Source organism: Hydra vulgaris, chromosome 11 (assembly GCF_038396675.1).
Source record: "Hydra vulgaris chromosome 11, alternate assembly HydraT2T_AEP".
Classification (NCBI taxonomy): domain Eukaryota; kingdom Metazoa; phylum Cnidaria; class Hydrozoa; order Anthoathecata; family Hydridae; genus Hydra; species Hydra vulgaris.
Window position 1 is genome coordinate 1,551,543 of NC_088930.1, and position 20,738 is coordinate 1,572,280.

Below are 20,738 nucleotides of genomic sequence, written 5' to 3' on the forward strand. Positions count from 1 at the left end.
TTAGCTGTAATTATAGGTATTTCAAGCGGATCAAGACTGCATTTAAAACGATAATACATGGTTGCTTTTGCTTTTAGTTTATTTGTTAGCTCTGGGTAACGTAAATACATTTTTATTTTGTTTCGTAGTTCCTCTAAAGTTCCTCCTGAAGAATGTCTTATTTCTTTTAACCATTTAACGCATCGCTCTTTATTAAAACTTTCTACCTTTTCAGACATAATAAATAAGGAAATGACAGAAGCAGTGGCAGTAGTTTTTTGCTAAAGTTTTTTATAAACAAAGTTTCCGTCTTTACTTGTTTCCCTACATCGAATTAATGTCGAGACCAGGCCTCTGAAATGAATTTGGCTAATATACATTACTTTTTACAACAAAGTTTTACCTGATAGTAAAAACACATGAAAACCAAACCCATAATGGCGGCACATCCTGCAGAGAAACAGCGCAGTAACCAAAATTTCCCGTAACAATTTTTTAAATAAAAATTATTTCATTTTATAAAAAAACTTAAACTTATTTCAATACATTAATAGTGCATTTGTAACAAAATTAATAAACTGTTCTACCCATTTTACCCCAGCTGACCCTACCCTCTTCAATTGTAAAACAAAATATGTAACGTTTGACACCCATTAAATTAAAAAAAGTAGAAAAAAATTACTTTAAAAATAAGATTATGCAAGATTGTACCACTTGTACGTACTTATGTACCAAGTACATAAATGTGATTTTTGAGGAAAACAAAAATAGAAACATTTTTGTCCGATAAAAATATTTATATAAATGTAATTTAAATAAATAACAAATTCAAAAAACAAACTACAATTTAGACTTGAACGTCGCCCTTCTTTTGAGTTTGTAACGTATGAATGTACATAAAAACTAAAAGCTTTGCATTAGTTCAATCCATTCGTGCTTTCAAAGTTTTTGTAGTAATTTTGTCTTTTTCACTAAAAAAAAGTAAAAATTTATTTTTATTTTGTTTCTCAAAATATTTTCTGTTATTAGAATTTACTAATCTATCCTTTTTACTTTGCAATTGATTGCAGTAGTTTTTAGGCTGTATAGGCTGCTACTTCTAGGTGTGGAAATAAAAAACTTGCCAAAACCTGCGACTTAATGTATATACACTTACCATAGCGTGGGGTAATCGAGCACTTCATGGGGTAATCGCGCACCCGTTAACATATTCATTTTAAAAGACAAATAAAACATTTAGTATTAATGCTTAGTTCATTTTCAAGCTAAAAATACATAAAGTAACTTTAAAAAAGTATAAGTTGTTAATTACAACTCTTTTGGAAGAAAATAAATAACCGATAACAAGTTAATCATATCACGGTGTAGATTCAAAGAATTACGCAAAAAACTATTAACTGGAAACACTAGGGGGTAAGCATTTGTAGTTAAAACTTTCTTAGCATTTTGAATTTTTCTCTAGTACCATACATATATTGAAGTAGACTGTTACAAGTTTTCAAGTCTTATAAATATAAATAAATTGTTTTATAAATTTTTATAAATGAATTGTTCATAAAATATAGGTGTTTAAAGGTGGGATAATTAGCCTAATTCATTAGACGCGGTCCGCACACTTATGTTTACGATGTAGAGAAAAAAATAAAAATGGTAGCTTTTCAGTTTGATAAAGTATCAACAAGTGTTCCACATCCTTAATATTTATACTTTTTCTGACTAGATTTTTATAACGCTTTAATTGTATTGTGCTTCTGCTTTATGCTTTATAAAAATTTTAAATCAAAAGATTCGAATGGTCTGCTCAAATACTATCGTTTACCAAAATCAGAAAGTGTACAAAAAACCTATATGAAGTTGTTTAAAACAAGTTTATAAAAAGAGAGATTTAATACAAACAATTTGCCAGAAATACAAACAATTTGCCAGACATTATTATTTCAGTTAAATAATAAGAAAAAAGATGCAAAAAAAAAACTGACTAGCTAAAATAAAACTTGAATCAATCATAAAAACAAAGTGATATGAAAAAACAAAAATAAAATTCAACAAAGAGAAAATTATAGTTATAAAAATTATAAAAGGAACCCTTTATATATACAAACTCAAAAATAAAACTTTCAAAATGTTAAAATTGCTTTTATCTCGAAAAAATTACAATGGCAAAAAACTTCAAGTTTTTTAACATAACAAAACCAGATTGTCAAATTTGACTTTTAACATAACAAAATTAGATTGCAAAACTTGATTTCAAGATAATTTCAGTTTTTCATTTTCTTTTAATCATATATTGAATTTACTGTTTCTTCAACAATTTCTAATAAGGTATTAATTTGTTTAATTTAAAAATGTTTGATGTATTGCATCTGTACACTCAATCTGTAGCTGGCATTGAACATAAAATTGAAGAAAATTTTCTAATTGTTTTTCATGGCCCAACACAATTACACAACACAATCTTGAGTTTTCTAGTCTAACAAACTTCTTGATAGATCTAATTTATCAGGGCTACAACCATATTTATTGTTGATTAGGCTAATAAAGTATAGGTATTTTTAAACTTTTGTTTTATAAGTCTTCAAATAATTTACCTTTTTGAATATTTTGTAAATGGCTAAGGCCTGGTGTAAAAAACATTCCAATATAACATAACTTTAAAAGTTTTCCAAAAAAACCAAGTAAATTAGATAGTCAAGCAGCTGTAACTTTATGTTTTCTGTAATTATGCTACTTTTTTGTATTTTGTTCTATGCCTGTGTAATTAATACCATATCATTTTGGAGCCATTACTAAGGTCAATATTCAAATTTATTATGCAGTTACTAAGGTAAATTTATTATGCAGTTACTAAGGTCAATATTCAAATTTCAATTTCATTTGTACAAAATAAACACGTTACAACTAAACAGCCATTTCTTAAAAGTGTTATTTCAATTTTTAAACAATGATACATCTGTTTAAAAATAGTTTAGTTCTGGATATGCTGATATAGCAATTGTTATTTTTTCAATTTAGGACTCAGTTAATTTAAAAAAATGATTACACTTTGTAACTGTTCTGTGCAAGAAAAAGCCTAAATCTTTTCTTTTATAGTTTTCATTGTATTTAGTATTTTAATATTATTGTGTTTTAAAAAACACAAAAGTGAAAATAAAGCCAGTACACAACCTACTAGAACTAACAGGACAACTTCAATGTTCTATTTTAGGAATAAATCAATCAAAAAGTAAAACAACTGATCTCAAATAGTCAATATATTATTTTATACTCATAGATTTAATGCATTAACTCATAGATTTAATGCATAACATTTAACCAGGTAACTATTTTATTTTGCAACTTTGTAGCATTTCTTATGTTTTTTCAGGAAGACACAGTTCCCTTCCTTTTTGTGGTCACAATATCTGTAAACGATATCTTCACTAATTTTCTTATTGTAAAATATCTTGTTTGATGACCATTCAGCTGTAATTTTCGGTATTTTAAGAGTTACTTCATTAAAAATACATATTTGCTATTTAATAACAATATTCAATAGCCTATTAGGCTTCCTTTTTTTCTTTTAGCTTTAAAAAACGTAAATACATTTGCATTTTCTTTCGCAATTCATCGAAAGTCGAAATCTTTTTAATCATTTAGGTTTTTAATCATGATGAATTAAGAGGTAATAGTGGCAACGACAGTATTGTTTAGTTGATTTTTTTTAATAACAAAGTAACCATCTTTTTTCCCTACATCGAATTAATTTCGAGACCAGGCCTCTGAAATGAATTTGGCTTTTTTGAATTTGGTTTTTATTCTTATAATATTTTTTGATAATATAATTAATATTTAAAAATACAAATAATTTGAGTTTTTAGCTCATATTTTTCACTTTTTTATAACAGATTTGTGGAAATGGTGAGAAACTATTTAAAATCAACTCAAAATCAGTCAAAAACTTACTCAGATAGTGAACTTAAAAAAGCTATCGAACTTGTTAATGATAGAGAACCTTGGAAACGTGCAACTTTTAGTAATTTTGGCTATGCATTTGATAAAATAGACCTTAAATTATTTGTATAAAAAATTTTTCTTAACAAATCTGGAAGAGACTGTCCATGTTTAAAAGAAAATTCGCCTGGTGATGATTGGGTAAGATCATTTTTAGAGCGGCATAAGTCTTTTGTCTTATCGAGCATGTTAAAATATTTGTAGAAAGCGTGCTACATTTCATGTGACTCTGTAAATAGATTTTTTAACAACTTAGAAGATACTATAAAAAATGTTCTACCACAAAACATAATAAACTATGATAAAACTAATCTTTCTGATGATCCAAAATCAAAACAAATAATATTCCTGAAAGGTATTAAACATCCTGAAAAAGTTATAAATACATCAAAGTCATCAGTGTCAATAATGTTTGTATGTACTGCTGATGGTGTTTTTTTTCCTCCATATACAGCATATAAAGCTGAGCGTCTGATGGACACTTGGATACTTGGAGGTTCAATTGGTACACGCTATAACCATACAAAATCTGTTTGGTTTGATGGCTACTGTTTTAAAGATAGTATGCAAACATTAGTAATACCTTACTTCAGACATGTTGACAACAACACACCATAACTTATTATAGGTATAATTTAGCATGCCATTTATCTTTTGATGTTATCGAAATTTGTGAAGCTAACAACATTAGGATGGCCTTCTTACCTCCTAATAGTACGCATTTGCTACAGCCTCTTGACCTTGCAGTTTATGGACCCATGAAATCAGCATAGAGAAAAGTAATTACTGAATGGAAAATTGGTAAAGGAAGATTTCATACATCCCTACTGAAAAATGTTTTCCTAAGATTGCACCTTAATCTCTTGACTAATATGAATCACATACAAAAGATTGCAGTAAATGGGTTCAAAACACCTGGAATTTACCTACTTAACAGAAAAAAAATTATTGACAAGATTTAAAGGATAGATATATTTAAATTTTCTCAAAACTCAGTATCCCCATTAGTTCTTGAACTTCTTGCAGAACTTATATATATTGCAACATAAATTCTTCACTTTTTATTTTTTCTTAAATCCAACATTCCTCTAAGAACTAATGTAGTACTAAAAAAACATCTCACTTATTAAAATTATCTACAAGTTTTTATTTTGAAAAAAATTATAAAAAAGGTGCTCTATTACTCCATGTTACGGTATGTATACATAACCCTGTGTCAGCCAATGAATGTTTTTTTTTTAAATACGACAAAACCTGTCAAAATTCTTATACATATATATACTCTTGATAAACGCGTTATAAACTCTTTTTATATATTATTTAGGGTAGGGTAAGTAAGGTAGATGGGGTAAGAGGCTAGTTGAGCATAGGAGCAAGTTGGGCAATTAAAATATCCTGAAAACTACACATGGTATGATAAAACATCAAATAAAATTTTATTAGAAGGAATTAGAAAGTTAGGAATTAAAAATGGCAATACAAAGCACAACAAATGTTGTTTTTTCTATTAGATGCTTAAAAAAAATTATATGGCATCAATCAAGTGTTGGTATTTCATCAACTTTTTAGACTTTCGATTATAACTTGCCATTTTTTTGCCAAGTGTACTGTGTCTAGTCAGGGTAAGTTACAAATTTACATTCCTTGTAATACTGCTTAATAAAAAAGAATTTTGTAGTTATGATAAATTTTGTTGCAGTGATTTTACTATTGGAAAAATTTTATCATCTTTTGTAACAGAAAATTCAGAAAGGTTTTGCATCTAATTTCGTGTATTTATTCAAAAATTTTCAAAAAAATTATCTGCAGCAAATTAGTCCATCTTTGTCTGATGATGGACTATTTTTTAAATGAAATTAAAAGTTACTTATAAGGAGAATTTAAAATAAGTAACAGCCTGGTTCTTTTTTGTTAAATGGAAAAAGTTTAGAAGGGTCTAAAAAGAACTTTAAAGACTCACTCTTTAAAACCAAAAAATGGAAAATTAAAGACTACGTAAACTAGTAAAAAGCCACTGAGTCAATCAGAGCTGCTAAAGTAGCAAACTATTTTTTGGAAATTTTAATAGAAAAAGTTTGAAGTCATTAGAAAAAATAAAATCAAGACTTCGTTTGTGATGGCAGTTAAATTGTGACAAGAATTTATTATTTTAGATTATTATGCTGATTCTAAATGCACTAGTCAAACTTTTAAACAAACAAGAAGTCATTAAAAGCTGGGAAATCTAGAGTTTTATACAAATAAAATGCAGAGAGCATCATGGGATGTATTGTTTCCAACTTATTACAGTCTTAACTTTTAAATGTGGTTGTGGTGTAGTGGTAGAGCCCTTGCTTCATAAGCCCAAAGTTCCGAGTTCGATCCCCATCACATCTCTGGAACACAACGCTCAACTTGTTACTAAATGCAATGGCCTTATTTGTCAAGGTTTGTGTTTGCAGAAAAATAATTGAAATAGGGTTGTGACCACAATAAAAAAAAACTTTCTCAATTGTAGAGACCCTTGGACTTAGGGAAGCAAACTTTCATTAAAAAAAAACAAAACAAAAAAACAAAAAAAAGAGGAAAAAGTTTCCTAATTATAAAAGTCCAAAAAGTTGTTAACCTTCAGATAAACATATTTCTATGACAGAAACCGAAGTTAACATACAGTTGTATGTTAAAATAACATAAAAATGAATACTTTATTGCTTACCAAAGCTTATTTTTAAATTAACAAATGAATTTACAAAAACTGAAATTAACTAAACTTTTAAAAGAATCTCAACTTTATATCTATAAGACTCAGACAACGTCAAATTACTGTTAAACATGACCTTATTCTCTCAATGTTAGATGGAAAGGTGTTTAAGGCTTTGAATAATACATATTCTTAACAAAAATGCTACATGTAAAAGTAATGTAAATGTGATGTACATGGTAACTCATTCTTAGGGCATCTAAAACCTAGATTAATATTTTCACAAGAACAAGAAAGCTCTTTGAAAAATTATTTACTGTAAATAGCATCAATATTTTATGGGTATACTCCTAAAGATGTTTGTTGTACATACATCTGTATATACTCTTTTAGGAGTATATACAGACCATATAGAACCATTAAAACTTTATTGGAGCTGGAAACTTCTTTTGAAGCAAGTTTAACATCATTACCTACAGATATAAGAAATAAAGTTAAAAAAATTTCTGATATATATTGCTGTCCAACCTTATACGAAAACATGTTTGAAAAAAATAAATTCAGCTGGAAGGAGAAAAAGCTGCTATTCTAAAAAATACTAGTTGATTAAAAAACGAGATGGAAGCTTGTACTTTGCAAGTTAGAGCAGGTACAACAACATTTATAATGTGATTTTAGAAAAAAGAGAGGTCTCATTAAAAGTACCATCCCAAATGTATAGTAACACTGCTCCATACAAAAACAAGAGGTTTATAGAGTTAGAATGGAATCAAGAATAAGAAATGGTAACCAAAAGGTGATAACTTTTTTTAAAACTGGAGTATATAGACAAGACATACTATACTTTAACAAAAGTCGTTTATAATTCAAGAGCATTAGCACTTGCCTCATTGCTTCTATTTAACAAATAACAAAACCTTTTTGTTTAGTGGTTTGAAGTCACCTTTAGAATAAGATGGTCAAAGTCTGTATTTTTTTTCTGATTTTCAGAAAGCTGTTAAAGACTAAAGATGAAATATTAGAAGTAAAATTAAAAATTAAAAGACTTTTCTAATAAGATTTGGCAAAAGTGAGAGGGTTAAGGGAGTTAGAGGGGTTAGATAAATCTTTAGAGGTTTTAAAAATTAGACTAAAAATTTTTAAAATTAGAGAGCCACATTAAAAAAAGTAGCTGCACAAAAAAACAAACCATCATGCTTCACTTTAAAGCAGAAGAGTAGGAATAAAGCTTCCATATCAACCTTAATCTATGAGATTATCAAGGAGGCACAATTTTTATAAGAGACAAAAGTAATCATTCTAAGAACCATCATAAACAAAACCATGAAAAGAATAAACAGTCTTAAAATGTTCTAGTAAAAAGTGTGATTATAGGGTAAACATAGAATAAGAGACAAAAGTAATCATTCTAAGAACCATCATAAACAAAACCATGAAAAGAACAAACAGTCTTAAAATGTTCTAGTAAAAAGTGTGATTACAGGGTAAACATAGAATAAGCATAAAAGTTTTAGTGAGACCATTCTTTAAACCACCTAAAAGAAAATAAGGCACAAGCTATGGTCAAAGAGAAGACAAAAAACCAAGGAGAAGCTAAGTAATTAGAATTGTCTGGAAAACAAAATTAACTATCTGAGTAAGAGATTGAGAAAGGAAAAAACTTAGAGCTTTAGAGCCAACAAGGTCAGTGGTTCCTGAGCCAAGTTATTGAGTGGAACTCATTAATAACAACATTATTCAGTAGAACTCATTATTAGCAACAATATTATTCAGTGGAACTCATTAATAACATTACTTGAGGAATAAAGAGGGCAATTAAAACAAAATCAAAAAGTCTTGGGAAGAAGAACAATAAAGAACAAAAACAATGATGATAGACTAAAAAAGTGCTAAACGAAAGCACATAAAATAAATAGTAACTAGATTCAAGCCTACACATAAGTTTAAGCCGAGACCAAGCATGTGTATTCGAGTCTTTTCCCCATATCTAGCCTTTACTCAAGGCAGGAATATTTTAAATCAAAGTTCTACAAACCTTAACCAAAAATGGCAAATCCTACATGGCAGTATGACATAAGACAAGATGTACTTAATTACATATTTTCAATAACAAGGTGACATTGGTACTATACTTGGACCTGACATAATTTTATTAAATAGACTTTTAACTTTTTGATGACTTAATATTTTAATGATAATAATGCTCCTATAATGGTAGACATAAGTTTTATTTTAAACATTTTTACATATAATTTTTGAACTATTTTAGGTCTGTGTGTGTCAAAAAAAATTTTGTTTACCGAGTGTTATTACAACTAAATATGATATTACTACTGTCTATTATTGTGTTATTACTACTGACTGTTAATAAGTATTATTACTGAGTGTTATTACAGTCTGTTACTGTTATCGTGTTATTACGACTGTCTGTTACCGAGTGTTATTACTACTAAATGAGTGTTATAACTACTGTCAGGTCAGGTTATCTTGCTACTGGTAACATGTAACCCAGTACAATCTGCTTCATGTCCAATTGCCTTGTAGGAAAAGCTTTTTAGGCAAAAGCTAGGAGATGCCAACTCAGACTTAAAACACCTGCCTTAAGGCTATTGGTTGAGTAAAGGCTAGAGATAGTGTCTCGATAAAGATACTAATCTTGGGCAGATGTTAAATGCATCTGGCTACTGTCTTGTAGAAGGCCTCCTAGGCAAAGACTTAAGGGGTAAACAGATTCTATCTATTAACCAGCCTTGCACCCCTTCTTCATCTATTAGGCTGGCACAGATGTATTTTTAATACATTTTTCAAGTTTAGGATGTAGAAGGCTGGATCTTCTTGAATCATTGCATGGGTTATGCTTATGTCTCTGTATTTATGGCTAGGCAACTCATTCTATTATCTCCTAATGAGGGTACAGCTCTAAAACTCAGTTTTATGGTTCTGAGGCCGGCTGGTAGTCAGGTTTCTCGAACTCTGTGGTAGCTCGCAGAGAGGCTGATTCCATCAACAGCTAAAAAATATAAAAGTATTAACAGTGCCGTGCGGCGCAAGGATGGTGTCCCTGTTTGTACTTTTGATGTGCATTGCAGAGGCCACATTTGGAGCCCTTTGTTACGGTTTAGGGTTTATTAATAGTAAAGCGGCAATTGCTTCGACTATTAAACAGTGTTCTGAGTACTGTCTATGCTTTGAATCAGGTTCTTCAATCAAATTTAAAAATGAATAATGTACCAAAAACTATAAAACACAAAAAACCATCATCATCACCAAGTTCTCTAAACCTGTCATTCACTAATATTCGTGGTCTTCGAAGTAACTTTTCTTCTGCTGAGTCTTATCTCTTGCAAAGCTTACCAGACCTACTTGCTCTTTGTGAGACTAAATTGAGTTCAGCAGTCTCATCTTGCAATCTTAGTGTTGATGGTTATCTTCCTTTAATTTGTAAAGACTCCAACAGTCACATACGTGGCCTGGGCATTTACATATGTAAGAATTCACCCATTTGTCATGAAACTAGGTTTGAATCCACAGACTATTTTTAATGTGCTTTCGTTTAGCACCACTTCACTCTATTGCCTTTCTCTTTGTTTCATATCGCTCTCCTTTATCTTAAGACTGCACTCTTTTTGATTTTATTTCTGATCATATTGACCAAGCCCTCTCTCTTTATCCATCAGCTAATATAGCTGTTGTCGGTGACTTTAATGCTCACCACTCTGAATGGCTTGGCTCTAGTGTCGGTGATTCTGCAGGCATTAAAGCCCACAATGTTTGTCTTTCTCAATCCCTAACTCAAATGGTCAACTTTCCAACTCGCTTTCCAGACAACCTGAATCATTTACCTTCTCTACTCGACTTGTGTTTTGTTTCAGATCAAAGTCAGAGCTCAGTTTCTCCACACTCACCCTTAGGTGTTTCTGATCACAGTTTGGTCTCTCTAAAACTAATAACTCATTCTTCTTTGTCACCTGAGTCCCCCTTTTATCGTACCTCTTACAACTACAATAAAGGTGACTGGGATTCTTTCCGTGATTTTTTTCGTGATGGCCCTTGGGTAGAAATCTTTCGTCTTCCTGTCAACAAATATGCTTCTTACATAACTTTGTGTACTCAGGCTGGCATGGAATCTTTTGTTCCCTCTCGACAATTCCAGGTAAAGCCTCAGTCTTCTCCATGATGTTCTTCACATTGTGCTGCTGTGATTGTCAATCGAAACCATTATTTCCATATCTATCACCAAATTAATTCTCCAGAAAACAGACATCTGTTTATTACTGCTAGAAACCATTGTAAAAAGCTTTTGTCTAACATCAAAGCCCACTATTATCAGGTCATGAAATCTCGCATCTCAAAAATTAGGCTCTCATGACTTCTGGAGAATTTTTTAAAGTATTAATAAAAAGCGCAAATCTTAAATTCCACCTCTCTTGTATGGTTTAGACTTAGTCACCTCACCTAAAGACAAAGCTGAATTGTTTGCAAAGAACTTTTCATCAATATCATCTCTTGATTCCACTAGCTGCGTTCTACCTGATATTGCCAACAAACAGGTTGATCCATTGCTTGACATTTGTATCACTCCAGCTTCAGTATCTAAAGTGACTTCCTGCTTAGATTCTTCTAAAGCTCGTGGCCCAGACAACATACCTGTTATTGTCTTGCAGAAGTGTTCTCCGGAGCTGTCGTCTATACTCTCAAAACTATTTAACAAGTGCTTACCAGAGTCTTGTTTTCCAGCCTGCTGGAAAGCGGTATCTGTTATCCCTATTTTCAAAAATTCTGGAGAGCAATCTGATTTATCTAACTATCGTCCCATTAGTCTTCTTCCTATCATGAGTAAAGTTTTTGAATCTTTAATTAACAAACACTTAATCTCTTATCTTGAACCTAATAACTTACTTTCTGATCATCAATACAGATTTCAATCTTCTAATTCTGCAGCTGATTTGCTAACAGTAATAACTGATAGGTTTTATCGTGAATTAGATAAAGGTGGAAAGGTTAAGACCATCACTCTTGACATTTCAAAAGCTTTTGATAAAGTTTGGCGTGCTGGTCTTCTCCATAAGCTTTCTTCTTATGGTGTATCTGGCAACATCTTTAAGATTATTAAATCCTTCCTTTCCAATTGTAGTATAAAAGTTGTCCTCGATGGACAGCACTCTTCTTCTTATTCTGTAACTTCAGGGGTTTCTCAAGGTTCTATCTTTGGCCCTATACTCTTTTTAATTTAGATAAACAATCTTCCAGACAAGTGGCTGGTAAACTTCAATACAGACAAAACTTTTTTCAGCCAATAGTTATCGCAATAATTTAGATCTTCCTATATTTACGAACGGTAATGTACTTGATGAGTCATCCATTCTTCATCCTCTAGGATTAACTCTTACTTCCGATTTTTCTTGGAAACCATATTTCAAATCTGTTGCAAAATTAGCATCTGCTAAGGTTGCATTTCTTTATTGAGCTCGACACTTTCTTACTTCAGATTCTATTCTCTATCTCTATAAATCTTAAATCTGGCCTTGTAAGGATTACTGTTGCCATATCTGAGGCATATCTTCTAATGATGCCCTTTCTCTTTTAGACAAGGTGCAAAAACAGATTGTAAACATAGTTGGACCTGCTCTTGCAGCCAACCTTTAACCATTATCACATCGTCGTAATGTTGTTTCTCTTTTTCTTTTCTACAAATACTATAATGGGCACTGCTCTAAAGAGCTAGTGTCTCTTGTGCCATCGACTAAAATTCATTCTTGTGTTACTCGTTATTCAATTAACTCTTGTCCTTTTTCTGTGACTGTTCCTAAGTGCTCCAAAAACGCTTATTCGTCTAGTTTTTTTCCTCGAACATCAGCTCTTTGGAATTCGCTTCCTTCATCTTGCTTTCCTGATTCATATAATTTCCAATCCTTTAAGTCATCTGTCAATCGTTATCTTGCTCAGGCTTATCAATCGTTATCTTGCTCAGGCTTGTCAATCGTTATCTTGCTCAGGCTTGTCAATCGTTATCTTGCTCAGGCTTGTCAATCGTTATCTTGCTCAGGCTTTGTAATCGTTATCTTTGGTTGCTTGCAACCTTGTTGGAAGCAAAGATATTTAAAAAAAAACAACCAATATACACACACACACACATATATATACATAGAAGCATAAAAAATAAAAATTAAAAAAAAGCATAATTTTGAGTCAAGCCCAGTATGTGTCTTTGATGAATATTAATGTTCATATACCTTTGAATTTTCAAAGAATTGTCTCATCAAGGGTAACTGAAAAATATTTTCCAATGCTCACTTAAGATGAGCTCTGGCATAAGAAATGACCTTGAAAGTGTTTTAAGGTCATTTCTCATGCCAGTTGCAAACTTTTTTACTGACTGGTTTGATTGTATGTGATTTTTTGGAAAATCATACCCTTTTTCACACATAGCAGATCAAATGAAAGAACTGTTAACAATGGCAGGAAACTAAATCCATTCAGTGCCATTAGTTTTAAAACAACCTTGCCAATTGGTTTGAACAAAAAAGTTGAAATCTAAGACTTTTTGATTCTGTTGCAGCTTTTGTTGTAAACTTCTCCAATGTTTCTTTTATATTCCATGCCTTTTGTCTAGATGACACACATTCCAGTAGTGGAACTTGAGTATTTACTAATATTTCCACATATTTTGCAATCAATATTTTTAGTTTGAAGTGTAGTGTTTCTAAATGTCTATCATTTGACCAAAAGCTAATCAAACTGATTGATAAATGTCACAATAAATATATCACATTAAAGTAATGATCATTCTTAAACTGTTCAGACAAAACTTAACCAACAGAATCAGTTTCCAAATGAAACAAACAACAGGTTAGTTGATAGAAAAGTGAATACTAAATTTTTAATTTATTCATCATGCTATTTCAAGCATTTTAAAATATTAAAAATATTTTTAAGGATTTTAGAGAATGATTCTAATCACCATCTTTGTTTTTTCAACTTTATAGATTTATTGTAAATTTTTTGGTAAAAGCTCAACCTGAATATATATATATATATATAAACAGCAGTGTACCCTCCGGTTTTTTCCCAGTTGCCCGCAGGAAGACTGAAACATTTTTTATTTTTTAGCGGTAATGGTGTAGTGGTAGAGTGTTTGCCTCATAAGCAAGAGGTTCCAAGTTTGATCCCCACCGTGTCCCTGGTAGTACTGCGCTCATCTTGTTTCTGCGCACAGCGGCCTTGTTTGTCAAGATTCCTGTTTCGGAGTTATAGAGTTGAGAGAGGGTTGTAACCACAGTTAATTAGCCTCCTTATCTGTAGTGGCCTTCTCGGCCTTGGAGAAGTGAATAAAAATAAATAAAAAAATTACATAGTTTTGCATCAACTAAAATTTTGAAGACCAGATATTTTTCCAGATTTTGCATTTTGCAATCGCTTAATTCAACCCTTGAACTACTCTAAATGTTTTTAAAGTTTTCTTTTAAATAATTGCAAGGAATAAAATCTTTATTTTAAACTTTGGTCGCCCTTGGAGAAAATGAGTTGTCCTGTGCCACTGGACAACCGTGATGGTACACCCTGATATACAGGGTTCAATTTAATTTTTTTAAATGTCCCGGAGAAAATGTCTGATCAAAACTTCTTTGAATTGGACAATGTCCAATCAAATTTTTAAAATATAATTCTTACGGTTTTATGGAACCGAGTTATGCAATTGAAACCTTTGTCATGTTATTAAGTTTATTTAACGTTAGTCTAGTGAAATTGTAGTTTCACTAGACTCACTAGATTTCATTGCAGATTTTTGTTTTTTAATAAAATAGTTTCAATTTAACATTGTATGTTTTTTTAAATTGATTTAAATTTTCACATTGTAACTGACAAAGCTTATTATTATTTTTCTTTTCAATTTGACAATTCGTTAGTTACGAATAACTTTTAATCATTGATCTTTTTTTAAGTTTATATTTTATGCAAAGACTTTAAATAAAATCAAAAATTGATTATAATGGTCGTTTAAAATAAACACATATGTAAATTAAATGTTATATTAAACTTTTTTTTCAAGTAGGTATGTATTTTTATGATAAATTTAAACGTCTGAAATTATTTTTCCATGTCTTCTTAAAATCTTTAAAAGATTATTTTTTAAGTTACTTTAACTTATGAATAAGTTGAATTAAGTCTTCCCATGATTTGATTAATGCGGTAGTGTAAAGTGTAATGTAGTGGTAAAGCGCTCGCTTCATAAGCGGGAGGTTCCAAGTTCGATCCCCACCACGTCCCTGGTAGTACCATGCTTAACTTGTTTCTCCACGCAGCGGCCTTGTCTGTCAAGGTTCGTGTTTCGGAGTTATAGAGTTGAGAAAGGGTTATAACCACTATTAAGTAGCCTCCTCATCTGTAGTGGCTTTATCGGCCTTGAGGAGGTGAATAACAAAAAAAAAAAAAAAAAATTGCTTTATTTTTTTTTATTTATATTTTTACAAAGAATTGTTTAAATGTTTTTTTTTTAAAGTTGACTTTATAAGACAAAAATTCTAAAATATTGTTTGACTAATTAAAGCATGAAATGATTAAAAATTACGTTTTTAAAAAGACTGCGTTGTTTTTTTAAACAATTTTTTTTGCAATTTTTCGAATGAAATATTTATGTAACTAAAAATATATATATATATATTCCTTTCTTTATAACATATGACATCTTCAGAAAAAAAGAAAAAAGAAAAACAATGATGAAAGAAAAGATTGCTGCTTCATGCAAAACCCTTAGCTGATGTAGTAGTACTCCTTTGCAGCAGCAAGCTATAAGATAGTTGATATATGTACTAAAACCCTCAACAGCAGGTTATATCAGTGTGACGTTAGAGATTTTATCTAAACACGCATTAATAGTTTGTAATGGCTGCTGAATATTAACACAAACAAAACTTGGTTATTTACTCTTAATAATTATTATAGTGTTGTTAACATTCTTATATTGACAAACAACAACATTCTTGCGCCTTTACCTTAAACCTTGTAGCATTATCATGTATTATTATGGAAAACATTAACACAATCCTTTTCAAAGTTAGTATCTGCTTTTCTTATTCAAGAATTCATTTTCTACTCCAGAGAATCTCTTGTCTGCCTTAGTATAAAATACAGTTGTTATTTTAGGGCTGGTTATTATATTGCCCTATCTCATTAAGACGAGGTTCAAAAATACATTTTAAATTTGACGAACCTGTTGTTGCTAGTAACCTCTGCCCAACCATCATAGGTTGCATCTCTTTCTCTAGCAAAAACTAAAATTAGCAAAATTTTCAAGCTTTCTGGTAGCAAATACTACCATGGTTGCTGCTCAAGCAAGCTATCATTTTATCTACTAAATCTCTATCTTGCATGACTCATTATTCATCTAATTCAATAGCACCCTTCTACTGTAACTGATCCTTTATGCTCAAAAATATTTGTCTAGTTTTGTTTAAGGAATATAAGTACTTAGAAATTCTCTTTTTTTTTAAACTCATAAATTATAGTTCTACTTTTCTTAAGTCTACTGTTTACCGCTTTCTTGCTTTGTCAAGTACTGCTTTAAATCAAATTTCTACTAAGTTTAAATGATTAGATACTTATGAATGACTCCGAGAATCCAGGAATGACAAATAAACAAACATGCAAGTTTTGGTTGTAAAAAAGACCAAACAGAGTTATGCCCCTTTTCTTGATTTAAATTTGACATTCCTTGAAAATTAATAAATTGAACTGATTTCTATTACACTTTTTTCAAGTTTTTTACAGCATATTTAATATTTTTTTAAATCTGTAAAATTGCAATTAAAAACTAAGCAAAAATATAAGTTATCATAATTTCTTTAATTTTAAAAAAAAGCGTACTAAAGATTATTTAATTAGCTTATTTAAATAAACAAAATAAATCAGGGTTCAATTTAACGGTCAGACCTCGGATGGAATTGAAAAAAAAACAAAAAACTTATAAACAATTCTTTGTAAAAAAAAAAGAAACAAAGAAAAAAAAGAAATTAAATCTTGGGAAGATTTAGTAATAATAAGCCTCAGTTACGTGAAAACTCGAAAATCTAAAATAACATATAATATTAAATTGAAACTATTTTATGTTAAAAAATGCAAAAATCTGCGATAAAATATTTTAAATAATAAGGAAAGAAACTACAACTTCACTAGACTAAAATTAAATAAACTAAATAACATGACAAAGATTTCGATTGCATAACTTGGCTCCGTAAAACCATAAAAACTATACTTTAAAAATTTGCTCGGACACGCCTGACCCAAATAAGTTTTGACCAGCAATTTTGTCCAGGATTTTATTAAATATTAAAATGAGCCCTGATAAATTAATATACAATTTTTAATGTTTTTTCAAAATATTTTATTTAAAAATTTAAATTCAGGTCAGGTCAGGATCTTATAAGGATAAAGCCAGGTTAGTATAAAGTCAAGTTAAAAATTTTTAAAATAGAAATTGTAAAAAAAACTGTTTATGTAAAACTGCAGGGGACTGCAGTGGAAACACCCAGAATTCTTACATAATATGAACAACTGCTCCCCATCCAGAAAGACAATCACGGTCTTGAGCGTTGAGTAGAGCTTGAGAAATCACCTCAAACAAGGCTTCAGGTTCCAATTCAGGTTCCCAAAGAGATTCACACATACCTAAACATTGTTAAAATTTAAAAAAATATATATTTTTAAATTAAAAAAAAATAATTAAAAATAAGATATATATTTACACATAAATTAAAAAATAATTTAAATTAAAAAGCAAAAACAAAGTTCTTGTTAACAAATTTAATAGCAAAAACAATTCAACCATAATTCTGTTACTATAGTAATATTATCCAATTATACAATTTTACTGAACTCTATTTAACTATCTAGGGTTTGAGAAACTGAATTATTTTATTTAGAATTTAAATAAAGGGTTCATTTTGCTATTTTTAATTTATTTGAAAAAGAAAATTAATGCTCACAGTAAACTATAAACAGTGAGGACTGTAGAATTTGCCATAATTTTGAATATTTAAATATATATTAATTTAAATATTTCATAAAAAAATATCTTCATAATGTATTTTTCATAAACAAACATTATTTAAGAAAACTTCTTAATTTTTAATTAAGAAAAGTATTAGTTTCACCACAATAACTTAAAAACTAGACTAGCAAATCTCAGTTGGAAAGGAAAACATAATTATTTGTTCAGAATTATACTGTGAACAATTGATTGTGTTTTCTGACTCAATCAATTTGTTTAGGTCATCAATTGTTTGCAAACCTAGATTTTATATTATGGTGAAAACATTACTTTTCTTAAACAATAATGCTTTTTTATACTTAATACTAAAACATACAACAGAATTGAAAAAATTCAACTTCCTGAATAAACAAATATTATTTACTGCCATAATAATCAGTCAGTACAATTAACAATATATTTTTTTTAAATAATTTTTTAGCACTCTTTCATTTTTTAAATATACATTTTTGACATCATAAAACTTATTCAAGTAGGAAAAACTGTTGGTAACATCAGCATTAGGCTAATAACTATTATCAGTATTTTTCGTTACGAAACTGAAACTCTTTACATTAGAGCAACAATTGTAGGCAGATGACAGTAGCAACATCAATTTTTAAAAAAATTGAAAAAAGTTCCCCCGCCTTTTTATTTTTTTTATGCACACATCGCACAGTTTGACTATCGGTTTCAATTTCACACTGACTTTTTACATGACGTTCTATACTGCTTTTAAGCACATTCCAGCCAGCTGTTTCCATTTGTTTATAAACAAGACATTTACAGATGGTTGTTAGTTTAGTAGTTTGTTAATAGATGCTGTTTATTATCTTTGTTTTGATCCCAGCTATACTGTGTGAAGTGTGAACTCGTTTGAATATTTTTGTTTTCAGTGCAAGATTGTCAATAAAATGTCTTATAGAAATTCCAGCAACAGTGTAAAGTCAAACAGGTATATTTGGATGAAGAATCTACCCTCCTTTTCTAAACAGAAAAGGGATCCAAGTATTCCATCTGTTGAAAAGCTAACCAATCTCACACGGATGCCGACAAACCGTCAAATTCTTAGAAAATTATGATTACGGATATAGAATTGCTCTGTAGGGAAATTCTAGACATTCCACTATTATCCAGCGCACTCATCAGAAAGAAGCTCAATAGTCTGATTGATCTATCTGACAAAAACAAAAAGAAAACATCTGATAAATTCTCTGCAACACTTTCTTAGTTATTTGATGTCAATAACCTTAATGGAGAATGAAAAAGCACGGAGGATAAAGAGCTCTACCAGAGGCAAGTTAAGAGTGGAGGAAAGATTGGTTATTCAATGGTCAAACAAGCCCCTTTGGAATCAATCCACCAAAGAAAACGAATCCGACTATCAACAACTCAACCTCAAGCCAGCTTTTCTCAATCCCAACCCACACAAACACATGAAAGTGACTCAGAATCTTCGGTTTCTGAAACCTCTGATTCTTCACCCGAGTTGCCAACCTCTTCTTCCACGTCATCTTCTCCTGAATGTAAACCGAAATACCAAAGATCAAGCACTACAACAGCGGGTTTACTAGTACTGAAAAATAACATTTCTACACATAAAGCACATGACGTTCTTGCAACCATTACTGAACATGGTAATGACGTGCCGGTTCCAAGTCAGGCGGGTGTCTGGAAACGAGTAATCTCTGAAGGACAGAAAATAAAAAAACAAAATTGTTTAAAAACTTCAAAGCAAAGATTCCTATTGCCTCCAGTTTGATAGTAAAAGAATGTAAGGGGAAGAGTACCTAGTCGTTTTGCTGAAAAATTTGACAACCAAAATCAAACTCGGTATTCTTAAATGTGAGAGTGGTTCTGCCACGGCCATTCACAAGGAACTACATCAGCTAATTGATGAATACGATGCTTGGGAAAATATTTGCATGATAATCTGCGACACGACCACAGTAAAAACTGGTCGTTTGCACGGGATTGTAAAGCTCATACAGGATGATGTCTTGAGCAAGGGCTTTCAGAAGCCACAATATATTGGCTGTCAGCACCATGTGCTCGACCTCCTTCTGAAGCATGTCATGGATTTTCTTATTCAAGAGCCAACGACCAAACCAGAACTCAACTATTCCTTCATTAACAAATTAACAGAAAAATGTCTCTCTTCAGGCTGATTACCATCTCTTTGCGACAGATGATGTTAACACAGGCAAGAACCCTGGATGGCAAGATGATTTTAAATTCTTATATGAACTATGTCAGGCATAACGTCATTACAAAACAACTTCACGTTGGCCTAGAATCAGCTGGAAGAAACTCCCAAATTTACACCAACTTTTTTAAAAAAAATCAAAAATGCAATTTATATTCTTCAGTTACTCATAAACTTTCCTCAATTGCAAGTGGTTTCATAAAGAAAATTTTTTTATTATCACACTAATCAGTATATGTTTTTCCTGTATTCCTGATTTTCCAACATCTTTTCCTCATTATTTTTAGCACAATCTGAAAAAACAAGACCTTATTTGCATTTTTTATATTTGTACTGTCAGCGACAACAGGTATTTCTTTTACCAAACAAAAAAAAATTCCATCAGCAATATTTTGATTCTTGAAGTAATTAAAACACGGAGAATTTGAACAGTTGTTTTTATTGTTGCCAGGGTAACATATTCCAAGATTAACTATTTGACAGAATTCAGAGTAAAATGAATTTCTTTTTCATAATAAAACCTTTTTAGTTTCTTTAAAAGTGAATTTAAAAAAGATAAAACTACTTGTAGTACCCAGCTCTCGCACTTGTAGTACCCAGCTCTCGCATTTGTAGTACCCATTAGATTTAAAATTTCACCAAAGTAAATTTTAATGCTCAAATAATACAATGTTGTCTTTTGAGCAATAAAGTTTAAAACCCCTCATTTTTTAAAGTTTCAGGGTTAAAAAATAGAGGCAAATTTCAATTTGCTTTTAAAGATATCTCTCGGGGCTACGAAGTGGTTAAAAAAAACCTGATGTAATTTAATTTCAACTAAAAACTTTATTTTTTAGTCACATGTTTCACCAGATTTT

General features: G+C 30.5%; 1 protein-coding gene across 1 annotated transcript in view; it reads right to left on the reverse strand.

The window, feature by feature from the left end:
• Positions 1-755: 755 nt before the first annotated feature.
• The window catches only part of LOC100209400 (proteasome subunit beta type-3), a 41,775-nt gene continuing 21,792 nt past the window's right edge, over positions 756-20,738 (reverse strand). The window contains exons 5-6 of the mRNA XM_065809773.1: positions 17,188-17,314; positions 756-950 (exon numbers count right to left, since the gene is read on the reverse strand). Coding sequence (XP_065665845.1) covers positions 902-950; positions 17,188-17,314 — 176 coding nt within the window. The 3' untranslated portion in view covers positions 756-901. The remainder of the gene's footprint in view (positions 951-17,187; positions 17,315-20,738) is intronic.